At 43.9% G+C, this 21078-nt stretch overlaps 1 protein-coding gene across 4 annotated transcripts in view; it reads right to left on the bottom strand.

Moving 5' to 3' along the window:
* Window positions 1–10486: 10486 nt before the first annotated feature.
* The window catches only part of Tbc1d1 (TBC1 domain family member 1), a 218940-nt gene continuing 208348 nt past the window's right edge, over window positions 10487–21078 (bottom strand). For all 4 annotated transcript variants that reach the window (XM_027938840.2, XM_071614212.1, XM_027938823.2 and 1 more), the window contains 2 exons: window positions 16789–16962; window positions 10487–12343 (listed from right to left, as the gene is read on the bottom strand). In XM_027938840.2, coding sequence (XP_027794641.1) covers window positions 12143–12343; window positions 16789–16962 — 375 coding nt within the window. In that variant the 3' untranslated portion in view covers window positions 10487–12142. The remainder of the gene's footprint in view (window positions 12344–16788; window positions 16963–21078) is intronic.

Here is a 21078-nt window from a genome sequence, read left to right as displayed (position 1 = left end):
ACAAGAAGCCAGAAGAATGAGAGGGGAGAGGCTGAGGCACCATCTGGAGGACACCGCAGCCTTGCCCTGCAGCCTCAGGAGGTAGGGGAAAGCTTCTTGGGCTTCCAGAACGTTTCTGGGTTTGTGGCCTTTGAAGGCTCTGTGGACCTCTGCCTATGAGAAAATGTTTCCAAACATACACATGAGAAATGTTTTCTTTTGGTGCTCTTAGGACTTGAGCCCATTTTGATCCGATCCTCTCCATGAACACCGAGGGGCTTTCTGACTGGGTTAGTGTTCGTGGTGACAGCCGCACAGCCCCAGTACACCGCAGGCTGAGGATGCCTGCCTTGGACAGAGAATGCTGGAACCTCCCGGCAAACTCTGGAGAGGGCTAAGATGTGAGGTTGTGGCTGGGGCCCACCTACCCGTCTTTCAGCCTGGGCGGGGACCTGTAGTTTCACACGTCTCCACCCTGCTGGCACAGACCTGGAACCTTCCCAAACCTAGAGTCGGCCTGACTTTTCCAGGCATTCACTCCTCTCTTCCCTCCACAGTCACCGCCTGCCAAGATACTTACTTGGAGGATTTGGAATCAGAGGAGAAAAAGAAATCATCACTTCTGCTCTAGGGAGATTTATGGTGACAGCTTGAATCAAATGACCTCTTCTGGCCAACATGTGCAGCCTTGCCCTCAGGCAGGTACCAGTCACCTGGGAACTGAGTGATTGGGAAGAACTAGGCATACTTGATTTTTGTCTTGGCTTCTTCTATGTCCATCCCAAAAAAGGAACACATGGACACCTTGCTCCAGAAGATAAAATTTCCCCAGAGAAATTGCTAGAGTGCTCTCCCTTGAAAAATAATTTGCTTTCTTATCACCAGAAAAATCTCAAAAATCAAAATGCTGAGGAAATAAGGTTCTTCTGATAACTGATCTTTTCTGGTTAACACAAAACTATTTTATTTTAACCAGTGATGCTGAAAATCTCCATCTCGTGGACCAGCGCCTGGGCCTGTTTTTAATCATTCGGGACCCTGCTGGGTTGCAGGCCACCGTGCATCCAGATGGCAGAGGCTGCAACACGTGGCATATAAGCCTCAGAGTCAAACCTGATTCCAGACCTGCCACTGGATGCTGGAGTCTTGTTTCTGTTTGGTTTTAACCAGATCCTTTATATGAGATCCTTTTTTTGTAGTATGTCCCCATTCCCCCAAAACAAAGCCTAAAAATTCAACTTTAGGGTTCCAGTTAACTAGGTTCCACTTAATGCCTGGTCCTAGTTGGACCCAAACTCCTAGTTGGCTCCTATGAAGCGCCTGACCACATTTTAAGTATGCAATGACTTTGGCATTCACTTGGCCCAGGCATTTCCATTTGGCTCCCTGTGAAGTCATAGAAATTCTAGTTATTTCTGCAGTGTGTGATTGCTTGGTTTATTTATAAGGATCATTCATGGGGATGGAAATTTTCTTGCGTCTGGAGCTGTATATATTATCACAATTATGAAATATTTATGTTCTTAGATCAGCTTAAGCTGATAAGGCACTTTTAAGCCATTAAAAAATCTTGTAAATCAAGATAGTTTAGATAAGAACATGATTTTTCTGGTGGGGAATAAATCAGATGACTCTGTGGCCTCTCCCTTGATAGAGCCATAACAGTAAGTGGGCGTGAACATTATGCAGCTCTTTTCAGAAGTAGGGTCCCCTGGTGAGGAAGAGAGCTGTCAGCCTCCCTTGTCTCTTCTGGCTCCCACCCCAGCTAGAACATAAAGCCCCCAGGAACCTGGAGAGATGGGACTGTGATAGAGACAGAGTGACCATCGATGAATGTTCCAGACCATGGGGCCTATTCTCAAGCACACTGGGCACAACAAAATAATTAATATTATGAAGGGGTTGAATACACTTAAGGATTTAAAACCCAAGCACAAGTCTATTAGAAGGCAAGTTCTGGGAGTCTCCATCAAAAATGGAAGACATATTTTCAATTGCTCAGTGAATATTTGAGCATCTCGTATGCCCAGGTGGTGTTGTAGGATAGAACAGTGAGGGAAGCAGGCCTTGCCCCACTTATCTTCCTTTTCTCTGGCCAAGACAAATAATAAGCAACCAAACTTGGAATAGGTTGCTGGAGTAAGGAACCCGGACGGGAAAAGGAGGGTACACGCATCAGAAGGAAGGGGCAGACGCTGTGGGGTGAGCTGCCAGGGTGGTCAGGAGTGACATTTGAGCTGAGACCTGAGTGAAGTCATTACTCTGTGTGGTGGGAGGAGGTGGAGGGAGCTCTGGAGGACTTCATTTTTGTCTTGTATGTTTCTGTTGTAGGCTGGAGCATCCGTCACATGTATGAACATATCTACCAGCGGGGGAAACATGTTACACACATGCTGAAAAAGGTAGAAACCAGGTGTGTTAGCTTTTTGTCGCTGTGACTAAAATACCTGATACGAGTAATTGAAAACAGGAATAGTTTGTTAGGGCTCGTGTTTCAGAGGTCTCAGTCCACGGGAGGCTGACTCACTGCTGTGGGCCTGAGGTCAGGCAGAACCTCACGGCAGCGAGGCCTGTAGAGGAAGGCTGCCCAGCTCAAGGCTGCTGAGAAGCGGGGAAAGAGCAGGCAAAGCACCAGGGAAATATAAACCCCAAAGACACACCCCAGTTACCTATTTTCTCTAGCCATGTCCTACCTGCCTACAGTTACCCCCATGAATCCATTCAAATTGGTAATCTATATTAATCCACCAATTAGGTTATAGCTCTCATAATCTAATTGTCCCGGCCCCCCAAATTCCCACAGGAACTTTGGGGTGACACCTCATATCAAACCATAAAACTGGGTTTCTTTACGGTAGGACTTCTCAGCACCCTTAACACGTGCTAACAGACTCTGAGAAGCAAAACCCTTAAAATTGTGGGCTTCAGCACACTTTCAAGCAGCACTGATGTAGCCAAGGTGGCCTCGTTGAACCTTCCTGGTCCAAGAAGCAGTTAGAGGGGGCTCAGGCTGGACCCAGCCACAGAGAATCTATTCCCGGCACACTGCAGGCCTCACACTGTCCCACACTCAGCTGGCAGCCCTGCCCTCAGATACGCCAGCTCTTACAGATGTGTGCAAACAGGGCGAGGTGTCTGCCTTGCAGGGTCTCTCCCAACTTCTCTGCCTTCTCTTGCTCCCTCCATGTTTTGAGACAGGTTTTTCTTCTTCCTCTCACCTGCCTCTGTGTTGTTTTTAATTTAGGGACAAGTGGGTGTGGGGGCGTTAAAATTTAATTCACAGTGATCGTTAATTTTTTAATTTCATGTATTTATCCCAAAGATGCTCAGGTACACAGAGCTCCTAGTGACCTATCAAAAACATTGAAAGTTCAATGATTTTTACCCTCAACACTTGCTACCCAACCAGTAGCTATAATCACGTCTTTCCCTGTAAATGAGCTAATATTCATCCTAGTGGCTAATAACAGTGGCTGACATATGGCAACTCTACTACTGTATCATTATACTACATACTCAACATTTCTAACTATTTAACAATTTCCAAAATTACTCAGATTTTCAATAATTGGATTTATACTATGAACACAGAATAGATAAACAAGTCTCATGACCTGCAAAATATGAAGGTCTTTATAGCAATCAGAAAGCAAGAATAAAACTATAAATCAATAAAGAGGCTCTTCACAGTCATGGCTTGTTGCTAACCCAGGTGTCTCCCATTCTGTGCTCGTCCACTGGGACTCTTCCCTCTGCACAGTGGTTCTCAAACTGTAGCATGCATCAGAATCCCCTGAAGGTCTTGTTAAAAGAGTGTCGATCCCACCCTCCAGAATTTCTGAGCTAGTAGGTTGAAGAAGAACCAATTAGACATTGATACCATTGGTCTGTGGTCTATACTTTGGGACCCACTGCCCTATGGTGAGTTTAGAATCTGACATAAAAGTGCATCTTGCTCAAATCAGGTCACTTGTCTAGCTTGTCAGTGTCAATCAAAGTCCTGCCATTCACTGCATTTAAAAGGCATGCTCCCTAGATCTCCATATAGGTCTCTGATATAAATGTTCACTGGCTGGCTAAGGACCCACAAAATACACTGTCCTTTAATAAATTTAAACCCAGCTCAGGAAATTAAATTCATGGCTCTTAGGCTCACCTCAGTCTATTATCAATTACAGCAGTGGTTTTCAATCTTAGCTAAACTTTAAAATCACTGGGGAGTTTAACAAACAAGAACAACAATGTCTAGGCCCTACCCCAGGGAGTCTGAGTTTATTACCCACATTGGTACTGTTAAAAATCTCCCAGGGTTATTCTAACATACAACCGAGACTCAGAAGCACCATCTACAGTTCTACAAGTTTATCTTCTTAAGTCCACCCATCTGGGCTGTCCTGTGCATGTTACTTTTCTTTAATAAGCTTTATTTTAAGCTATTGAAATAGATGTTGTCAAAAGCTTTTATGGCACCAAAGTTTGCTTTCCCACAGCTCCCCATATTATGTTTGGTTGTTGAACTTTCAGAAACATAAAATTATATTGGCCCAGCATGAAATGATCTTAGGGACTCATAATGATTCTAAAGATCACCTATTTTAAAAGTTTACAATCTGGAGAGGAATTTTGCCTGGGGTGATTTCAAGCTCACAGAACTGGATCCATTTAACTTATAGCATCATCATGTAATGACAACAGTTATTGTTTGTTAACTTGGTGTCAGCCACAGAGTTCTTTGCTTTTCATAAATATGAAACAGTCCCTCGAAATAATGTTATTTCCATTTAACAGACAACCAGGGTTGGATTCCATTGACACCAGGGCCTGTCCTTTATACCCACTGGATGTTGCTTCAATTTATAGTCACCAAGTTCTATCTTGTTCCTCACATATTTTGAGGATGTTACAGATTTGAGAAATTATGAGCAATAAACTCCTATTGTTTATAAATCACCCAGTCTAAGCAGCTCAAACAAAGTAAAACTGAAGAGGGTCAAAATGAGACATGGGTCAGAACCATGGCCAATGGGAAGGCCACCAATTTGGATTTGAATGTTCTGAAAATGTCAGGTCAAAATAGGATCACATGTTCAGTTGCACAGCCGAAATTAAACATAGTTTGGGAGAAGAACCTGAAAAGTTCGGGGGGCTTCTTCAACAAGGCACCAAGGATTTAAGGACATTCCCACAGTCCATGCAGACAGGTTTCACTTGGCTCTATGAGCCACAATTCTTTTTCTCTTGTTCCCATTTTCTCTGTACCCTGAAATGTCATTTGAATAAAGTCTGGATTTACTTTTAGAGAGTTTCACAAAATCTCCTTATACTCTCATGCCATGAAATCACACCTGACTTTCCCCCAGATGTTGAGGAACGTCTTTCCAATGCCTAGCTTCCCCTTGCTGATCATCACAGCATAAAGTCAACGGGGCTGGATCTGCAGGCTGGCTGTGGGATACGCAGGTGAGGCCATCGTCAGCTGAAACAAGGCCAGGCCCTGCCAGGCGCTGTACTGTACCGTCTCACCATCTTACCAACTCCTGTCTCCTTGCAGTTTGATGCTAAATTGAGAAGAGCAGAGTCCCTTGTGTACACTGAAGTAGTAGATCAAGACAACTTATCTTTTCTATTTATGGGACAATACAGTAATAGGAAATTTATCCTCAAAAGTATTGATTTTTGTTATCTGAAAAAGACATGCTGTTAAGTGGGTGTCTTTCTCTATCTGAGCTGCTTAGACTGGGTGATTTATAAACAATAGGAGTTTATTGCTCATAGTTCTCCCTGGAATCCCAGCTCCTCTGTGAGGCTTCTGTGTGGAAACGCCCGACCCCGTGATAGATCTTGTTTACTCATTCCTATCTCCGATCCCCTCCTAGATAAAAAGCCCAATGACAGCAGACACTGAACAGGTGGCCTGAGAACCTAGCACAAGGCTTGGTATGTAGTAGGGAGCACCATAACCCTTGCTAGGAAGAGGCGGCTGGCAAGCAGGTGAGACATGGTGGCTGTGGAACTGCTCCTGAAGAGACAGGGAGGTCCGGCTCAACTGAAGACAGGGCTTATTGAAGAGAGAGGGATTCTAAGTGGAAAAGCTAACTTTATCCTTCTGAGTAATCAAGCTGTTTAGATGGAGTGTATGAAAGGTAGTAGAGTTGATGGCCATGTACTTCAAAGGAAGGAAAACAGGTGATACCCTCCTCCCTAGAAAATTCAGGCAGAACTGAGGTGAACAGAATTTGATACCAGTCAATAGACCTCTCCAAGCAAACTTGCCTCTACCTTCCTAATGCACCACTTCACCATCTGCACACGTTTTCAAGATAGGACATTGGGGTGTCACCCTGCAGAGCTGAAGCTGAACAGTAATCAGAGTCAGCTTTTCCCACAGATAGAAGAAATCAGAAATACAGTTACAAGGTTTAAAAAGAAGACATTTCTAGAAGAGTGGGAAGGAGACTTTCAAAGCTAGTCAACAACACAGATCCAATTATGGAATAAGGGAAAAATAAGGGCAGGAAATTGTAGTCAAGAGATTGAGGAAAAGCAGACAAACCTGCCCGGGAGAAAGAATATAACAAAGGTGCGAGATCTTGGCCATGTCAGGCTGTCCCAGTCAGCTACTATGGGTCTGAGGAAAGGGCACTCAAGTAACAGTACTGTGATTCACGGGCTCCATTCTACACACACACACACACACACACACACACACTGTTCAGCTCTTCTTTCTGCTCCACCCAGCCAAGCACTTTGCAAGCCCAGAACCACACATCTCCTGTAGTTCTGCAGGAAAGGGTTGCTGCAGAGATGGTATGCCTACACAGGTACACGCAGGTGAGCAGGTGGCCATGTGATGGCCAGAAACTTCTACCTCCACCCTGCCACTGTATCCAGAGCAGAGGGCTCCAAGTGGGCTGAACCCAAGAAAAATTCACTGATAAAATGCTATGGAGAGGCCTTTTCAGAAAAGAGTGTTTCCATTGTTTAGGTCATGTTTTGGCAAAAATCATGTGAGGGTGTTACTCAAACAAACTTGGAAATGCTTTTATAATTTGTTCAAGTTTCCAAATAAAGAGTTTCAGTGTTTTAAAGCCTTTGGTTAAAATTATAAAACTCTTAACACATTTTGATTAGTTTGAATGGCCTGCCATCAGAGAAGATGGAAATTCACTAGCCAGATTCCAACCAAGCCTTCTGTCTAACTGGTGAACAAAAGTGCATACTGGGCATCATGACTTAATGTGATCGGTAGTGTTTTTCCTCCATGTAGTTACTAGGTTTGAGAAGCTACCTTTTTTTTTTTTTTTCAGTTGTGAGAGTGCATCAAAACCAACTCTCAGTCCGACATAGTGGGTGCATGTCAGTAATCTCAGCAACTCAGGAGGGGTGAGGCAATAGATCACCAATTTGAGGCCAGTCTCAGTAACTTAGTGAGATTTATCAAAAAATAAAAAGGGCTGGGGATTTAGCCCAGGGGAAGAGTGCACCTGGGTTCAATCCCCAGTAATGCAAAACCACCATCAAAACACCAACTATCATATTAAGTTGAACTAGGAAATTGACATCTGAAGTAGTAGATCACAGTCTTAAAACAACATTTAAAATGATGTCCTTAAAAAAAGACTGGATAGGGCTGGGCATGGTGGCACGCACCTGTAATCCTAGCAATTTGGGAGGCTGAGGCAGGAGGATTGCAAGTTCAAAGGCAGCCTCAGCAACTTAGCAATTCAGTGAGATCCTGTCTCTAAATAAAATATAAAAAAGGCTGGGGGTGTGGATCAGAGGTTAAGTGCCCCCCCCCCCCAAAAAAAAGGACTGCATAGGGCTTGGGATTAGGGCTTAGTGGTAGAACACTTACCTAGCATGGGCAAAGGCCCGGATTTAATCCTTAGCACCACAAAACAAAACCCAAAACCTCAGCAGATAGCAACATTATTTTTAAACAATTTATTTTACTTCATTCAAAACTTCCAGAATAATTTAGTTATGCACAAATTTATTAATAAACATACACATGGTGATGTAAGTCCAAACACTTTCCTATTAGGGTTTGCAACCCAAACGGGTGATTAATTGGTTCACAGGTTTTTCTAAAAAGGCCTTTATCTACTCAGAGCCTTCTATTTTAGTGTTATTAATTTAGATGGTCTGAAAAATTACCACTGTGGCTGCTCTACAGCAGAACGCTTATTCCCTTATCATTCCAATAATTTCTAGAGACGACAGCACAAAACTCGACATAGTGGAAGGGCTTCCTTCTCTACAACCAAAGGCAATTCTGTGTTATTTTTCTTCTAAAAACATTTCAGTGCAAACGTTTTTCAATGTTCAAAGATAACAAATCCAGAACAAAGAGCGCCTCTAATGGATAAACGTAGCTGATTAAGTGAGATCCTCTGGCAGCATTTCTCTGCCTTGGAATCCACTCATGGGGGGACTCACTGGAGAATCCCCCAGTTTTTAACTCAGGTAAATCAAAGGCATTATAAGCACCTTCAAGAGTGACCCAGATGTGAACTCCTCATGGAACAGAAAACCCTGTAAACATGAAGCAGCTCTGTCTCTGCTTTTTTAAATTTGTTATACATGATAGACTGTATTTTGACATATTATACCTATATGGAGTATATAACTTCTCGTTCTTCTGGTTGTACATGATGTAGAATTACACTGGCCATGTAATCATATATGCATATAGGATAGTAATGTCTAATCCATTCTACTATCTTTCCTATTCCCATTCTCCAACTCTCTGCTTTGTAAAATATTGTCCTCAAAATTGGTTCCTGAGGGATGGGGCTGTAGCTCAGTGGTAAAGTGCTTGCCTCGAATGTATGAGGTGCCGGGTTCGATCCTCAGCACCACATAAAGATAGATACTGTGTGTCCATCTACAACTAATTTTTTAAAAAAAAAAATTTAAATATTTTAAAATTGAAATGGACTGAGATTAAAGTTGGGTGGTGTCCACTGTTGGGCAGGTAGGAGAGTAGGGGTCTACTCTGGTCCTATAGCCAACCTTTCTGATCTTGACTTAGCTCATCCTATACAAAATGAGATGGGAGCCGATTCTAGTATGCAGAGATAGGTTCCCTTCAGCTTCCCTAGTCCAAGATTATTTTGAGCCATAACAAACCCTTAAAGCAGCGTTTAGATTTAAGAAAGCATGATTTGTAAATTATTGTACCACATGGAACATTTCTGGATTTTCATTTAAAGAATATTTGGTGACACAAGGCAGAAGGGAGCAGATGAAGGGTGGCAGGGAGTCTGGGAGCAGCCTGGGTTTTCTGTGGTTTTTCATCTCCAGTATTGCACCATCAATGGCAAAAACCACCTATGAATCTGAACTCTATGAAATATTAATCATATACACTTTGATGAAGGGCCTCTGTATGATGCATCTTACATGTATGCTGACATTCAAATTAGATGTTCCAAAGTAAACCGCAGCCCATTTGTACCATGTCAACTTGGTTAATTCAGAACCACGTTTCCCAGAGTCCCATTTTCTGGTGGTTCCAAATCAGGACTGGCTCCAAAATGTGCTGGTGTGAGCTCTGGAAGGCAAAAGGGAAGCAAGCCATTTTCCTCAAATGGCCATTTGTTGTCCAGCGTGCCTGGTCCGTTCCACTGTGGCCTTTCCTTTGCTGCTGCTTCACTTTCACCTTTGCTTTCCAAGTGTTGACCCAGGCTGGCCCCAGATCCCTGGCTATACACCCACCAGGCGATCACTTTGGCATCAGCTTCCCACAGAACTCCATGCCTCCTGCCAGGCCCCCTTCAGCAGCTGGCTGTGCTTTGGCATCTCAGCTGGATTAACTCGTGACTTCTCTTGATTCCCACAGCTCCTTCTGGATTTCCACTCTTGGGTTTGGTCTAATTCTTGTAACAAAATCCAAATCCCTCAGCCCCCCACTCCCAGCAACTCTTCTCTGGTTCCCCAATCAAACCAGACACACAAGCCTGCAAATAGACTCAGCTCTTCCATCTATATGTAACTCCTAAGAGGGAAGCAAACTGAGTGTTCTCCAGCTGCATCCAAGCCCTATGTATATGTTCTTCCTGAGGGCTCATAATGTCTAGTGTAAGAGGCACAAATGATATCTAAAGACAGGACTTGCAGTGCATGTGTGTGTGCATATAGTTATGTTGGGAAAATTAAAACATGTTCTTAAAATCTGCCTCCCAAAATCTTCACACTGACCTGAGTTGCCTCTATCTTTCCTTGGTAAGTTCCAGGCTGACTGTTCAATCTACACCCAGAGGCTTGTGTTAATGGTGTTATTGCCCAATGCAATCTTGGAACAGCACTCACTGTCACATACACCTGGTGGAGCTGGTCCTCATCTGTGCTAATATCCATGCCCTGTGTAGGTGTCATAATACCACAACACCTGGGTAACAATGTGACAGTTAACATTCATACTGGACACAGGTATGCATGAGGCACTCCTGGGCTGCAAACCAAAGCTGCAAAGTTAAAAACAAACACCATAAAAACACAGGCATAGGTTATTTATTGTTTTATTGCTTTCTTATTTCTTAATGCAGAGTCAATATTTTTGAATAAGGGTAGTAAGATGTCCAAAATTCAACATTATGAAACATTCAAATAGTAAAATATGATGTGGAAAGAACCTCTCGTTCCTCCAAGCTATCCAGTGGAACCACTTGGGATAGCAGCTTCTAGACTTTACTGTGTCATCTTGGTAAACCATGACTCAAAGGAACATGAGAACCACTATTCTCTGATCCAGGGGAACAGAAAGGAGTCTCAAATGCCAACCAACCATTCAGGCACAGGGGACAGCATTTTGGTCTCCCTTTGAAATGGCCAGGAGATTCAAACGACTCCAACTATAGCAATCCCTCCTTTCATCCGGGACTTAAAAGAGACTCCACCACCACGAGAGTCAAAAGAAACTCCCAAGAAACATAAGACAGACCAGAAATGATTCTGCTGTCAGGGAAGTGAGCTGTGCCCGCACAGTTCTCTAATTCTTCGTAAGAAAACAACCCATTCTGAGAGCACAGGGGAGGGGCCGTACACAGTGACCAGCTGAAACCAGGGCAGCTATGAGCGGCATTTTGCTTGAAGGCACGGGTCCTCATCATCCTGAGGGAGGGAGTTGCTGCTGGGTTCTGAATTCTGTTCAAAACACATGTTGTACCTCTGGAAAACTGTCAGCTGCCATACATCTGATTGCAAGTTCAGACCCATCTTTTTTTTTTTTTTTTAAAGTCCCAGAATCTTGGACACCCCTAAAAATCTCAATGTGCCCTGTCTTTCTGCAAGGAACTAGATATCCAAGGGGTGGAAAGAACTCAAAAGAGTTCAAAAAGACAGGACTCCAAGGAACACATGGCTGCAGTACGTCATACAATAGGAAAGGACAAATACATGACTCCATAGTATGAAATGCAACCTCCATGAAAAGCAAACACCTCGGGCTGCACCACTGCGGGCCACATGCCAGCCACACAGCTGGAGTCTAAACACTGGTGATCTCCCTGAAAATATTATCTACCATGACTTTGATCAACCACACTTAAAAGACCAGCAAATTTGTATGGAAACACTCAATTTCTTTAAAAAGACAAACTTCCTTAAATATCAAGGATAGCAGCCAGGTTTACTTAAAAGTGATCAAGATGTCCAATTTAAATAAAACAATCTCAGTCCTTCCCCAGGGTCATCTTAGGTTTCCATAATAAGAATAGACAAGGGACAACTGTACCTCACTGGTGTGGTCACGCAAACCATCTCTTGAATGACAGACTCACACTTTGCCTGAGGAATCATCTTTGAACCTCTCCTGCTTCTGGAACCCAGTATTACAAATGCTCTTTACAACATAGTGCTACTCAAAGAGGAAATAACCAGGAAAAGTAAAGGTGCCTTTATTCACGTCCATGCCATCTAAAGCTACTGAGTACAGTAATCAAGCTGGAGAAGGGACGAATCACAACCTAAAACAATAAAAAAAACTGGGACATGGGCCCTCTATATTGCAAGTTTGAGCTCAAAAGAATCTGCATGTTGGCAAGCCAGTTTCCTCCCTGAGAAGTTTGCTTCACGCTTTGTTTTCTCCCTCCAGCATCTTCTGTCTCTCCTAGTTAAGGCCTGGACAGTGTTGGGATAGTGTACAATTTCTCCGGAACCATTAGTCCCCCGAGGCCTCGGGCTGGGTGCAGTCTGGCTCCCTAGTGCCTGGCTCTGCAGGCTGCCTCCGCAGCTCCTCCACCATCTGAAGCAGGGCGGACCTCTCCAGCTCCAGAGCCAACATGGCCTGCTTCAGCTTGCTCTCACTGGTCAGGAGCTTCTCTACCGTGGCTTCGAGGCTCTGGATCCTACCATTTGCCATCTGGAGAACAGAAAGAGAAATAAGAATGCACCTGCCCATGGTAACACAGGTGAGGCCGCTGTGCACTCGGCTGCTGCCCAGTCTTGAGAGCACTTTGGAGCCGTGTCTTGGCAAAGACAAGCCTATGGCTGACTATCAGTTCTGGCCACAAAGGAAGCCATTTTTTTCCAGCTTCCCTTGCAGGCAAGCTGGGCAGGCCCCTACAAACACCCGAGAGCCTCTAGCACTTTCTTCCCTGCTTTATCTGCTCTGTGTGCCAGCTAATGAGAAGGCTGCATAGCACTGGAGGAAACCTGACCCCCTTGACTGCAGGGAGGACAGGGAAGACACAGCCAAAGAACCCTTCAGGGAGAAGGAGGAGAGTTCAGGGACATCCAGACTTCTGTGCTGGGAGGCTGAGAGGGGAGCTTTATATATGACTTGACCACAGCCTGGCCTATTCTAACTAATACTACATATAATACTAATACTAATATAGCTACAGGTACAAACTGATTCCACACTGACAAATGGTCAAAATGGCTTCCACGTGATGGTCAGGGTACTAAGCTCTCTAAACAAAAATATTTTCTTTTGGTACCAGGAATTGAACGCAGGGGCCCTTAACCCCTGAGCCACATCCCCAGCCTTGTTTTTTTCTTCCTGGAGACAGGTCCTCCCTAAATTGCTGAGGCTGGCTTTGAATTCCAATTCTCCTGCCTCAGCTTCCTGAGTTCCTGGGATTATAGGTGTGCATTACCATGCCTGGCTTCTTTTTCTTATTTTCCACAGACTAACAAGACATCACAAACCTAGGAACTTTCCTTTCCTTGGGAACACAGGATGGCCCAGCATTCTGCTGAGAGGGCACCAGGCCCTGGCTCACTGACTGGTCACCACCCTCAGAGGTGAGCAGCTTCCTCACTCTAGCTCCAAACAAGGACTGAGGATCTCATGCACCTCACATCTGCAGCACCTAACACATGGGTGCTAGGTGGGCAGAGCTCCCAGGTATTTCTCTAGCAACTGGGATTCCTCTCTAATCTACTAGGGTTGGATTCCCAGGCAACAAGCGTCTGCTCTAGTGGCATGAAGGGGCTCCCTGAGAGCAGGCACAGCTCTAACACTTATGCTAAGGTCCCCGGAGCCTGCCTAGCCCGTGCCTGAGCTCACAGCTGTACCCTCAGTGCTCTGGTTGGTACAGGACGAGTCTATCTCATTGATCAGTCCAGTCATTTCCATGCCCCATATAGTTGATGTAGAAAAAAATGGTACAGCTATTTTTTTCTTGTTTTCAAAACCAGGAAAAGATTTTTTAGTAAGACAATCCCTGGGGCCGGGGTTGTGGCACAACATGCATAAGGCACTGGGTTCAATCCTGAGCACCATATAAAATAAATAAATAGATAGATAAATAAATAAACGGATAAAAGTATTAAAAACAAACAAAAAAAAGATAATCCCTGTGCTGAACAGAAAACTCATGACTCCAGGTCTAACTCCAATTGTGCCACTAGAACACTCAAAAAAAAAAAAAAAGACCAAGAGGCACAGCTGGTCAGCTCTATGCATTACTCTCCGAGCATCAAAATCCTATCCATTGTCAAGGCCTGAACCAGGACCTACCCCATCACTCTGAATTCTCACTGCATTGCAAGGTGTACCACACAACTCAGAGAATAGCAAACATGTTCACAAACATGCAGCTTAGAAGTGAGCTAATTTTTCATGGTTAGTAGTGAACTTGCACAGTCATTTCCCATTCTGCAAGAATGGCAGCTTTCCTCAGTAAGAATGAAGCTCTTTTATGGAGAAAGTCACATCTTCTCTCACATCTGGCGTCCTATAGACTCTAGCTTAGTGTGGGTGCTCAAGAGCTTGTAGTTGCTGATTATAGTGAAAAAAATCTACATGCACTGCCATGTGGCACTGTTTTGCATGTCCATGTCGTCATTGGAAGCGCTACTGGGCAAACAGGCTGAAGAACTTCACCTCTAGCTTCTAGACACATTCCTCTATGTTTACCAAATAAACAAAAAGAGACTGTGGTATGTTCATCAACCATATGAACAGAACCAAGTTAAGAAATAGGTCAATTCTGATATGGGCAGTGTGTGTGTGGGGGGGTGCGTTACACACAAAACCTCAGGATTATACTGGACACCTTTCTTGTACAAAATGGAGGCAGGCTTCCCACATGTGAGATGGATAGTCCCAGAGAGGATGAAAAACTACACCTAAAACCCCCACTAACATACCACAACCCAGCCCAACTCTTAAAGAGCTGCAGTGTCCCACTCAGCCTGGTGGTCCCCAGCACAGCCAGGACTCAGTAATTGTGGTGACTGGCTGTCTTAGTCAGGTTTTTCACTGTTGTGACCAAAAGACCTGACAATAACAATTTTAGAGGAGGAAAAGTTTATTTGGGGGTCATAGTTTCAGAATTCTCAATCCACAGATGACAAACTTCACTGTTCTGGGCCTGAGGTGGGACAGGGTATCAAGGCAAAAAGGTGTGGAGAAAGAAAGCAGTTCAAGACATGGCATCAGGAAGCAGAGTGTGTGTGTGTGTGTGTGTGTGTGTGTGTGTGTGTGTGTGTGTGTGTGTGTGAGAGAGAGAGAGAGAGAGAGAGAGAGAGAGAGAGAGAGCTCCCCTCACCAGGGCCAAAATTAACCTCCAAAGGCACACACTCAGTGACCCACTTCCTTCAACCACACCTTAACTACCTTAGTTACCACCCTGTTAATCCCTATTAGGAGCTTAACAACTGATTAGGTTTAAAATCTGATAACCCAATCATTCCACCTCTAAGCTTTCTTGCATTGTCTCACACATGAGCATTTAGGGGACACCTCATATCTAAACCATAACACTGGCATAAACAGGAATTCTGAATGATTTTCCCACAAGTGTGGAACCACTAGGTTAAGACAAAGACCATTCCAGAGAGAACATCTATAATTACCAATCACCACTTTCTTGAGGAATGAGCATCTTTTTTTCTCAACTCCCTGACCTTCCTAAAGGTCAAAAGCTTTCAGATGGTTTCCCACTCTTCATCACCAAAAACCACCTGGGCATTAGCTTAAGAAAATGAGCCTTTTATGTGAGTCCCGCTGGTCTTAACAAGACAGATGCTTCCAGTGCAAATGGGAGCTGCGTTACAAGGGTTTCCGTCACATTATATCTCAGGGACATGCTGTTGGCTCAGAAGCCATTTTAAATGGTCACCTGTATTGTGACTTGCACTGTACTCTTGCAGGCCAGATGAGGCTTTCTGTTGCCCTGAGACCTCCCTTCGGGTTACAGCTAAGACTTCTGAGGACAGTGTATACAGGCACATTTTCACTCTTGAAGAGAAAAATAAGTTATGTTTCAGAATGTGACTGGTAGTTAGGACTGGTTAAGGAAAGTATTTTCTGTTTGTTCCTGTACAGCAAACATCTACTAGGGTCTGCTGGGATAAATGCCTTTCAGACAAGAGCTGGTCTATATTAGGATCTCAAATGCTGGCCCTTCTCATATCACAGCCAAGTTCCAGTCTGTAAAGCAGGAACTTTCTACAGAACAGTCAGGCTCAGATCATGATGGAAAGTTTATTCTACCCACAGCCCAGTAACTCCATAAAACACATTTTTTTAAGGAAAATATCCATTTTTCTCCACAGCAACTTAAAAATTTAAAAATACTCTTAAAACAATCCCTGAACAATGACAGCATTCACTTATTTATGACATTAAAAAAAAGTAGAACATATGGCCACTTTATGTCATCTGACCGACAAAGGAGCTATTCTCTGTAGCGAGGTCTTCTTTTGTCCTTGTCACACAGATGAGGGAAAAGACAGAGTAGTAACAGTCTGCCCAGGTGACAGTGTGGGGGGGGCTACTCCTCGTCTGGCAGGGTCAGGGCCTGGACTGTGCCTCAGTGCTGCTGCACCTCAGCCCTGTGTGCACAGGCCCTGTGACCTCTCTCCTCTAGGTCCTCACCCACATCAAGATGGACGTTTCCCAAGGATTCACAAGTAACGACCACTGTTTTAGTTAACTTTGTTAGGCAGATTCCTGTGTCCCTTTGCTCCCCTGTCATCCCTCCACAGACCCAGCTTGTTTTCCTCATGGCAGTTAAGGCTCTCAGCTCTCGTCATTACTCTAAACACAATCGCTGGCATTCGACTTATAGTGCCACAGCATCCTGAGCCAAGTTTGTCTCTGGGTCTCTTCTAAAAGGGTAAGAAAAAAGCCTCCCAGAAAGCCCTGGGACTGTCTGACCTTAGCAAGGATAATATGTCTGCTCCGTAATAAAAAGACCCATTCTCCTTAGATACCTTTGATCCCAACTACAAACAGATCAGGGTGCAAAAGGTCCTCTGGTCATGGGAAAGCCCAGTCTGCTGTTGCCTTTGGTGAGTTAATGAACGACTATGCACCATGGTTCAGGGAGCTGTCTAATAAATATGCTCTACCTGCAATTGCTCAAGGAGGTCAAGGTTCTGTTTGCGTAAGCTGCTGTTGGTTTTCTCTAATTTATCCATTCTTTGGTTGTCACTGAGAGGAGAGGAATCAATAAGTTCTTCTTGAAGTACATGGTACTCAACTTCATAAGCCTGTAACTGTTTAGCGATGTCCATCTCAAACACCTGTTAGATACAGAAAGGCCATCAGGCTCCAAATAAGAGAAAAATTTCACATGTAAGCCTACACACACACACACACACACACACACACACACACACGTCACTGAGCATCTATTAATCACCTCCTCATGCTTAGCAATATGCTTAGCAAGGCATGATAAATAAGGAAAACTCTCTATGCTGAAGAGGTAATCATTTTATTTGGGAAGAAAGGATAGAAGAGGCATCCAGAAATAATTCTGAGGTAACAATAAGTACAGGTTCTTGATACTCACCTTCCAAAAGCCAAACCTTAGTTTTAAGAAGACTTCCAAAAATTTATTTAGTTATTACTTCTTTTCTCTGAAAATTCTATTAGCTTAGATACATCAACTACGGGTTAAAGGGAGAAGACAAAACAAAACAAAACAAAACAAAATAATCGAAGTCTATTTGCACAGTCACCAAAGTCAAAGTTTAATTATAACTCAGCTGGGTTTTCAGGGTTGCAAGAACAGCTAAGTAATGGAACTGTGTCCTTTGCACAGATATGCTGAAATGAGCCAAAACCAAAATGCCACCCACACAGATGAGTGAATATGAAACAATGCCTGAGTTGTCTCCCTTCTCATCACAGCAGTTGTGATGAAAAATACCACGTGTGTGAAATGAAGCTCTACATGCACAAGTGACTCAGGGATGGCATCTGTACTTTCTCTTGGCAAGAAAGCCACAGGGTTCCATAGGGCAAGGGGGCAGGGAGTCAGGAGACAGATGCTGCTGTTGCCCAGCATGTCCTCTTTCCTTCCCATTATCTCTCAAGGAACCCTATGAGCCAGGGCCTCCCAGCACAAGGGATGAGGCCCCATTGTGGACCTGAGAATGCAGTCGCACTGGGCCCAGGTGAATGTCTGCTTGATCAGAACACACTCCAGACTGAAGCGAGGCTTTGCAAGAGCAGAGCTACCTCTACTGCATTTCCTTACAAAAAAAACTCCAACACAAGTTAGACACCAGTGGGAAGCTATCTGATGGCACTCTGTGAACATCCAAGCTAACCTACCTCCCTGGACATCAATTTTTTTCCCCCAAAGCTATGTTTACTTTGTCACAATTGTCAATAATCTTATTTTCCCTGAAGGTGAATTTTCATCTTCCTGGTTTTCAGTTTAATACAGTGATTAACACTAAATGGATTCAAAAGTCATTCTGTGATTAAGAATTAAACTACAAGAGATCATGCATGAGACCACGAGATCAAGTGGGTGAGAGAGAGATAAGGGGACTGTGTTGAATTGATTTCCTTTGGCCTTCAGAGTAACCAAGAGGTCACTGGCAATCACCACCTCCAGGTTACCATCAAGGTCACTGAGTCAGCCTTGAAACGGTGGCTCTACTGGAAACTCTCTAAATGATCTTGAGAGCATTACTTAACCTCCCCATCCTCAGTTCCTGGCCTCCAACATGGGGCAAATGTACACCACCTACCAGTGCTGAGAATGAAATGAGATGACTCACACAGCACCCTGCACATGCCTGGCTGCACACACCTGTAACAAAACCCCCACTTTTCAACATTGTGCCTCAGCAAAACTAGAATGGATGCCACGTCATGGAACTTTTGAAAAGCAAAAACCATAAAAGTGCTGTGGCACCTCTGTGTAATTATAAATCTGGTACTAAATAAGTGCCATAAACACAATTACTTATTTTGTCCACAAAAATTTATTTTCAAATCATCTCTTAACCTAGAAAACTCAGGAACAAAACCTCTGGCTCTTTACACATTTGGATGACCTGTTATGACTAATGGCTCTCAGCTGTGGCTAAGGGTGCACACTCCTCCAGGCTCCATTCCTCTGTAGGAGCCACTCTGGGTCTTAATCGCCTCAGCTCAATTGCATCACCACCTCCTGACTGCCAAAACACTCAACAGACCTTGATTCTGCAGTTATGCCCCAGAATTGATCCCTAACCATGACAGTGTGTGGCGGGTGGGGAAAGAATCCTGGTTCCTGAACAATGTGTTCAGCCCCAGGGAAATTACTTGGGCAAAGGACAGAAGGGATGGTGGTGGCAGGAGGGATCCTTGCCCTTGCACACTTAACAGGACACAAGCGACACACTGTTGGTGCCAGTTTTAGCTAGAGAAAGTACAGGAAGGCCTAAGATTAAAGCCTGAACAAAAAAAGAGAAATGTTAAAGACGCCCAACCCCACAGGAAGGGGACAGGGATGTAGTGGAGGAGCAGCGCTCAAGTGCTCAGCTCCATCTGGCATAGGTCACTCCCTGAGCACCATCCCGCCACAACTGCAAGGCACCCGGCCCCTCTGAATGTAATCTTTCTTCTGGGTCCATGGCAGGATGACGGCACTTGAGTTGATCTATGCCTTCCCACCATCCTGACTCTCAGTTTCTCCAAGGTTTTCAGGAAAGTTCCAGAATTGGAACAGGAGAAAAGGGAACATTCTTTTCTGTTTGCCAAAGTATGGATTAGTTATTACCCCATTTTCAATATCTTGCCACAAAGATAAACCATTCATTTTTTTGTTATTAAAACAATATAGCTACATTATAGGAAGCTTGCAAAACAGAAGAAAAATTCCCAATAAAACTCCCATCTTCTATTTCTTTTTATTCTTATTTCCATAAATGTTTTTCTAGTTAAAAACAAAATTTCCTCTCTCACTTTTTTCATTTAATAGTATATTCTAAGAGCTCTTTCATGTTGCTGTGTCTTCATAACCATAATTATAAATGACTTCATGTGTCCTCATTTATTGTACCATGACTATGTCAAGTGTTAGATATTTTGTTACTTTCAAATTTTTGTATTATAAATGACAACTCCAAAGTAATACCCTTATACAAATGGACTTTCCATATTTTGGATTATATCCTAAGGATACATTCCAAGAACTGAGATTACTGAGTTAAAGGTTTTACATGTTACTGCTTGTGATACATACTGCTAAACTGCTTCCCAAGTGGAAACAACAGTCAAGGTACAATGCCACTGGCAACATACCAATGTGCCAGATACAGTATACCCTAGGTGCTGTATCCTGGCATTAAAAAATGTCAGTTTTGTCATCTAGTAGGTAAGCACTGTATATTATGCAGAAATTTAAATTATGCATGAATCTAAGTATTTTCCCAGACAAGTGTTTACTGGCTCTCCCCTTCAGTGGATTGTTTATGTTCTTAGCTCAATTGCTATGGGAGACTCAGTGTTTCTCTTTGTAGTTCACGGACACTGTATAATAAAAGCCTTAACTCTGGTGGCCTGCAAAACTAGCCACATACTTTCCACCTTCCTAATCCCCAGACCCTGCTTCCCAATCTCCAGGAATGGACAGTGGGAGCAGCTGGCATGGGTGTCGGCAGCAAGGGGAGCACTGTCTGCGGTAAATTAAAAACAATGAAGTCGACTAAGAGTTGGTCTGCTTTTATTACCACCACATGTGAGCAATTTTAAACAATGCCAGTGGTAAAATACTCTCTCTACTGTCCCATCCTCTTGGTGGGGCGCTGTTGGTCCTTTTACAAAACTAATCATTTCAATAGTGCAAACTGCCCAAGACTGGAGGGCTCCCTCCCCAAGGGGCAGAAGAAGCCACCTCACAGTTGCAATATCTTCTGAACACAGGAACTTTGTTAGGGTTTTGCTTTCATCCTACCAAATCTCATTTCATCCTCAATTGCAAGAGACCAGTTCTTAAAGTTGTACAGCTTTCAAATGGTCCTGTAGAAGTGAGTCCCCAGGTGATCTTGTAAAAATACAGATTCTAACTCAGCAGTCTGGGGTGGGCCCCAGAGTCTGATCTAATGATAATGCTGGGGCCACAATGAATAGACCCAAAGGATGTTGAAAAGAAGCCACAGGCTCTCCCTCCCAACTGAGGCTGGAGTCAGAAGATGTTAGTGCTTACATGCAACTGACAGTTCCTTCAGTGAGTACAAGGTCACACTAAGGAACTGTCATGGAGGTTTCAGAGACCTTGGGTCTTCTACCTGCACTGTCAATGCACTGTGGCTGCTCCCAACCTGGGTGTACTAAGCCAGAGCTCCAGAACCCAGTCCTTGGCCCAAAAGTCTCTCTTCCATTTGGAATGTTGACCAAGCTGACTATAGGGACAG

Source organism: Marmota flaviventris, chromosome 7 (assembly GCF_047511675.1).
Source record: "Marmota flaviventris isolate mMarFla1 chromosome 7, mMarFla1.hap1, whole genome shotgun sequence".
Lineage (NCBI taxonomy): Eukaryota > Metazoa > Chordata > Mammalia > Rodentia > Sciuridae > Marmota > Marmota flaviventris.
The sequence above is the reverse complement of the archived record's forward strand: the minus strand, read 5'-3'. Positions and strand labels throughout refer to the sequence as shown.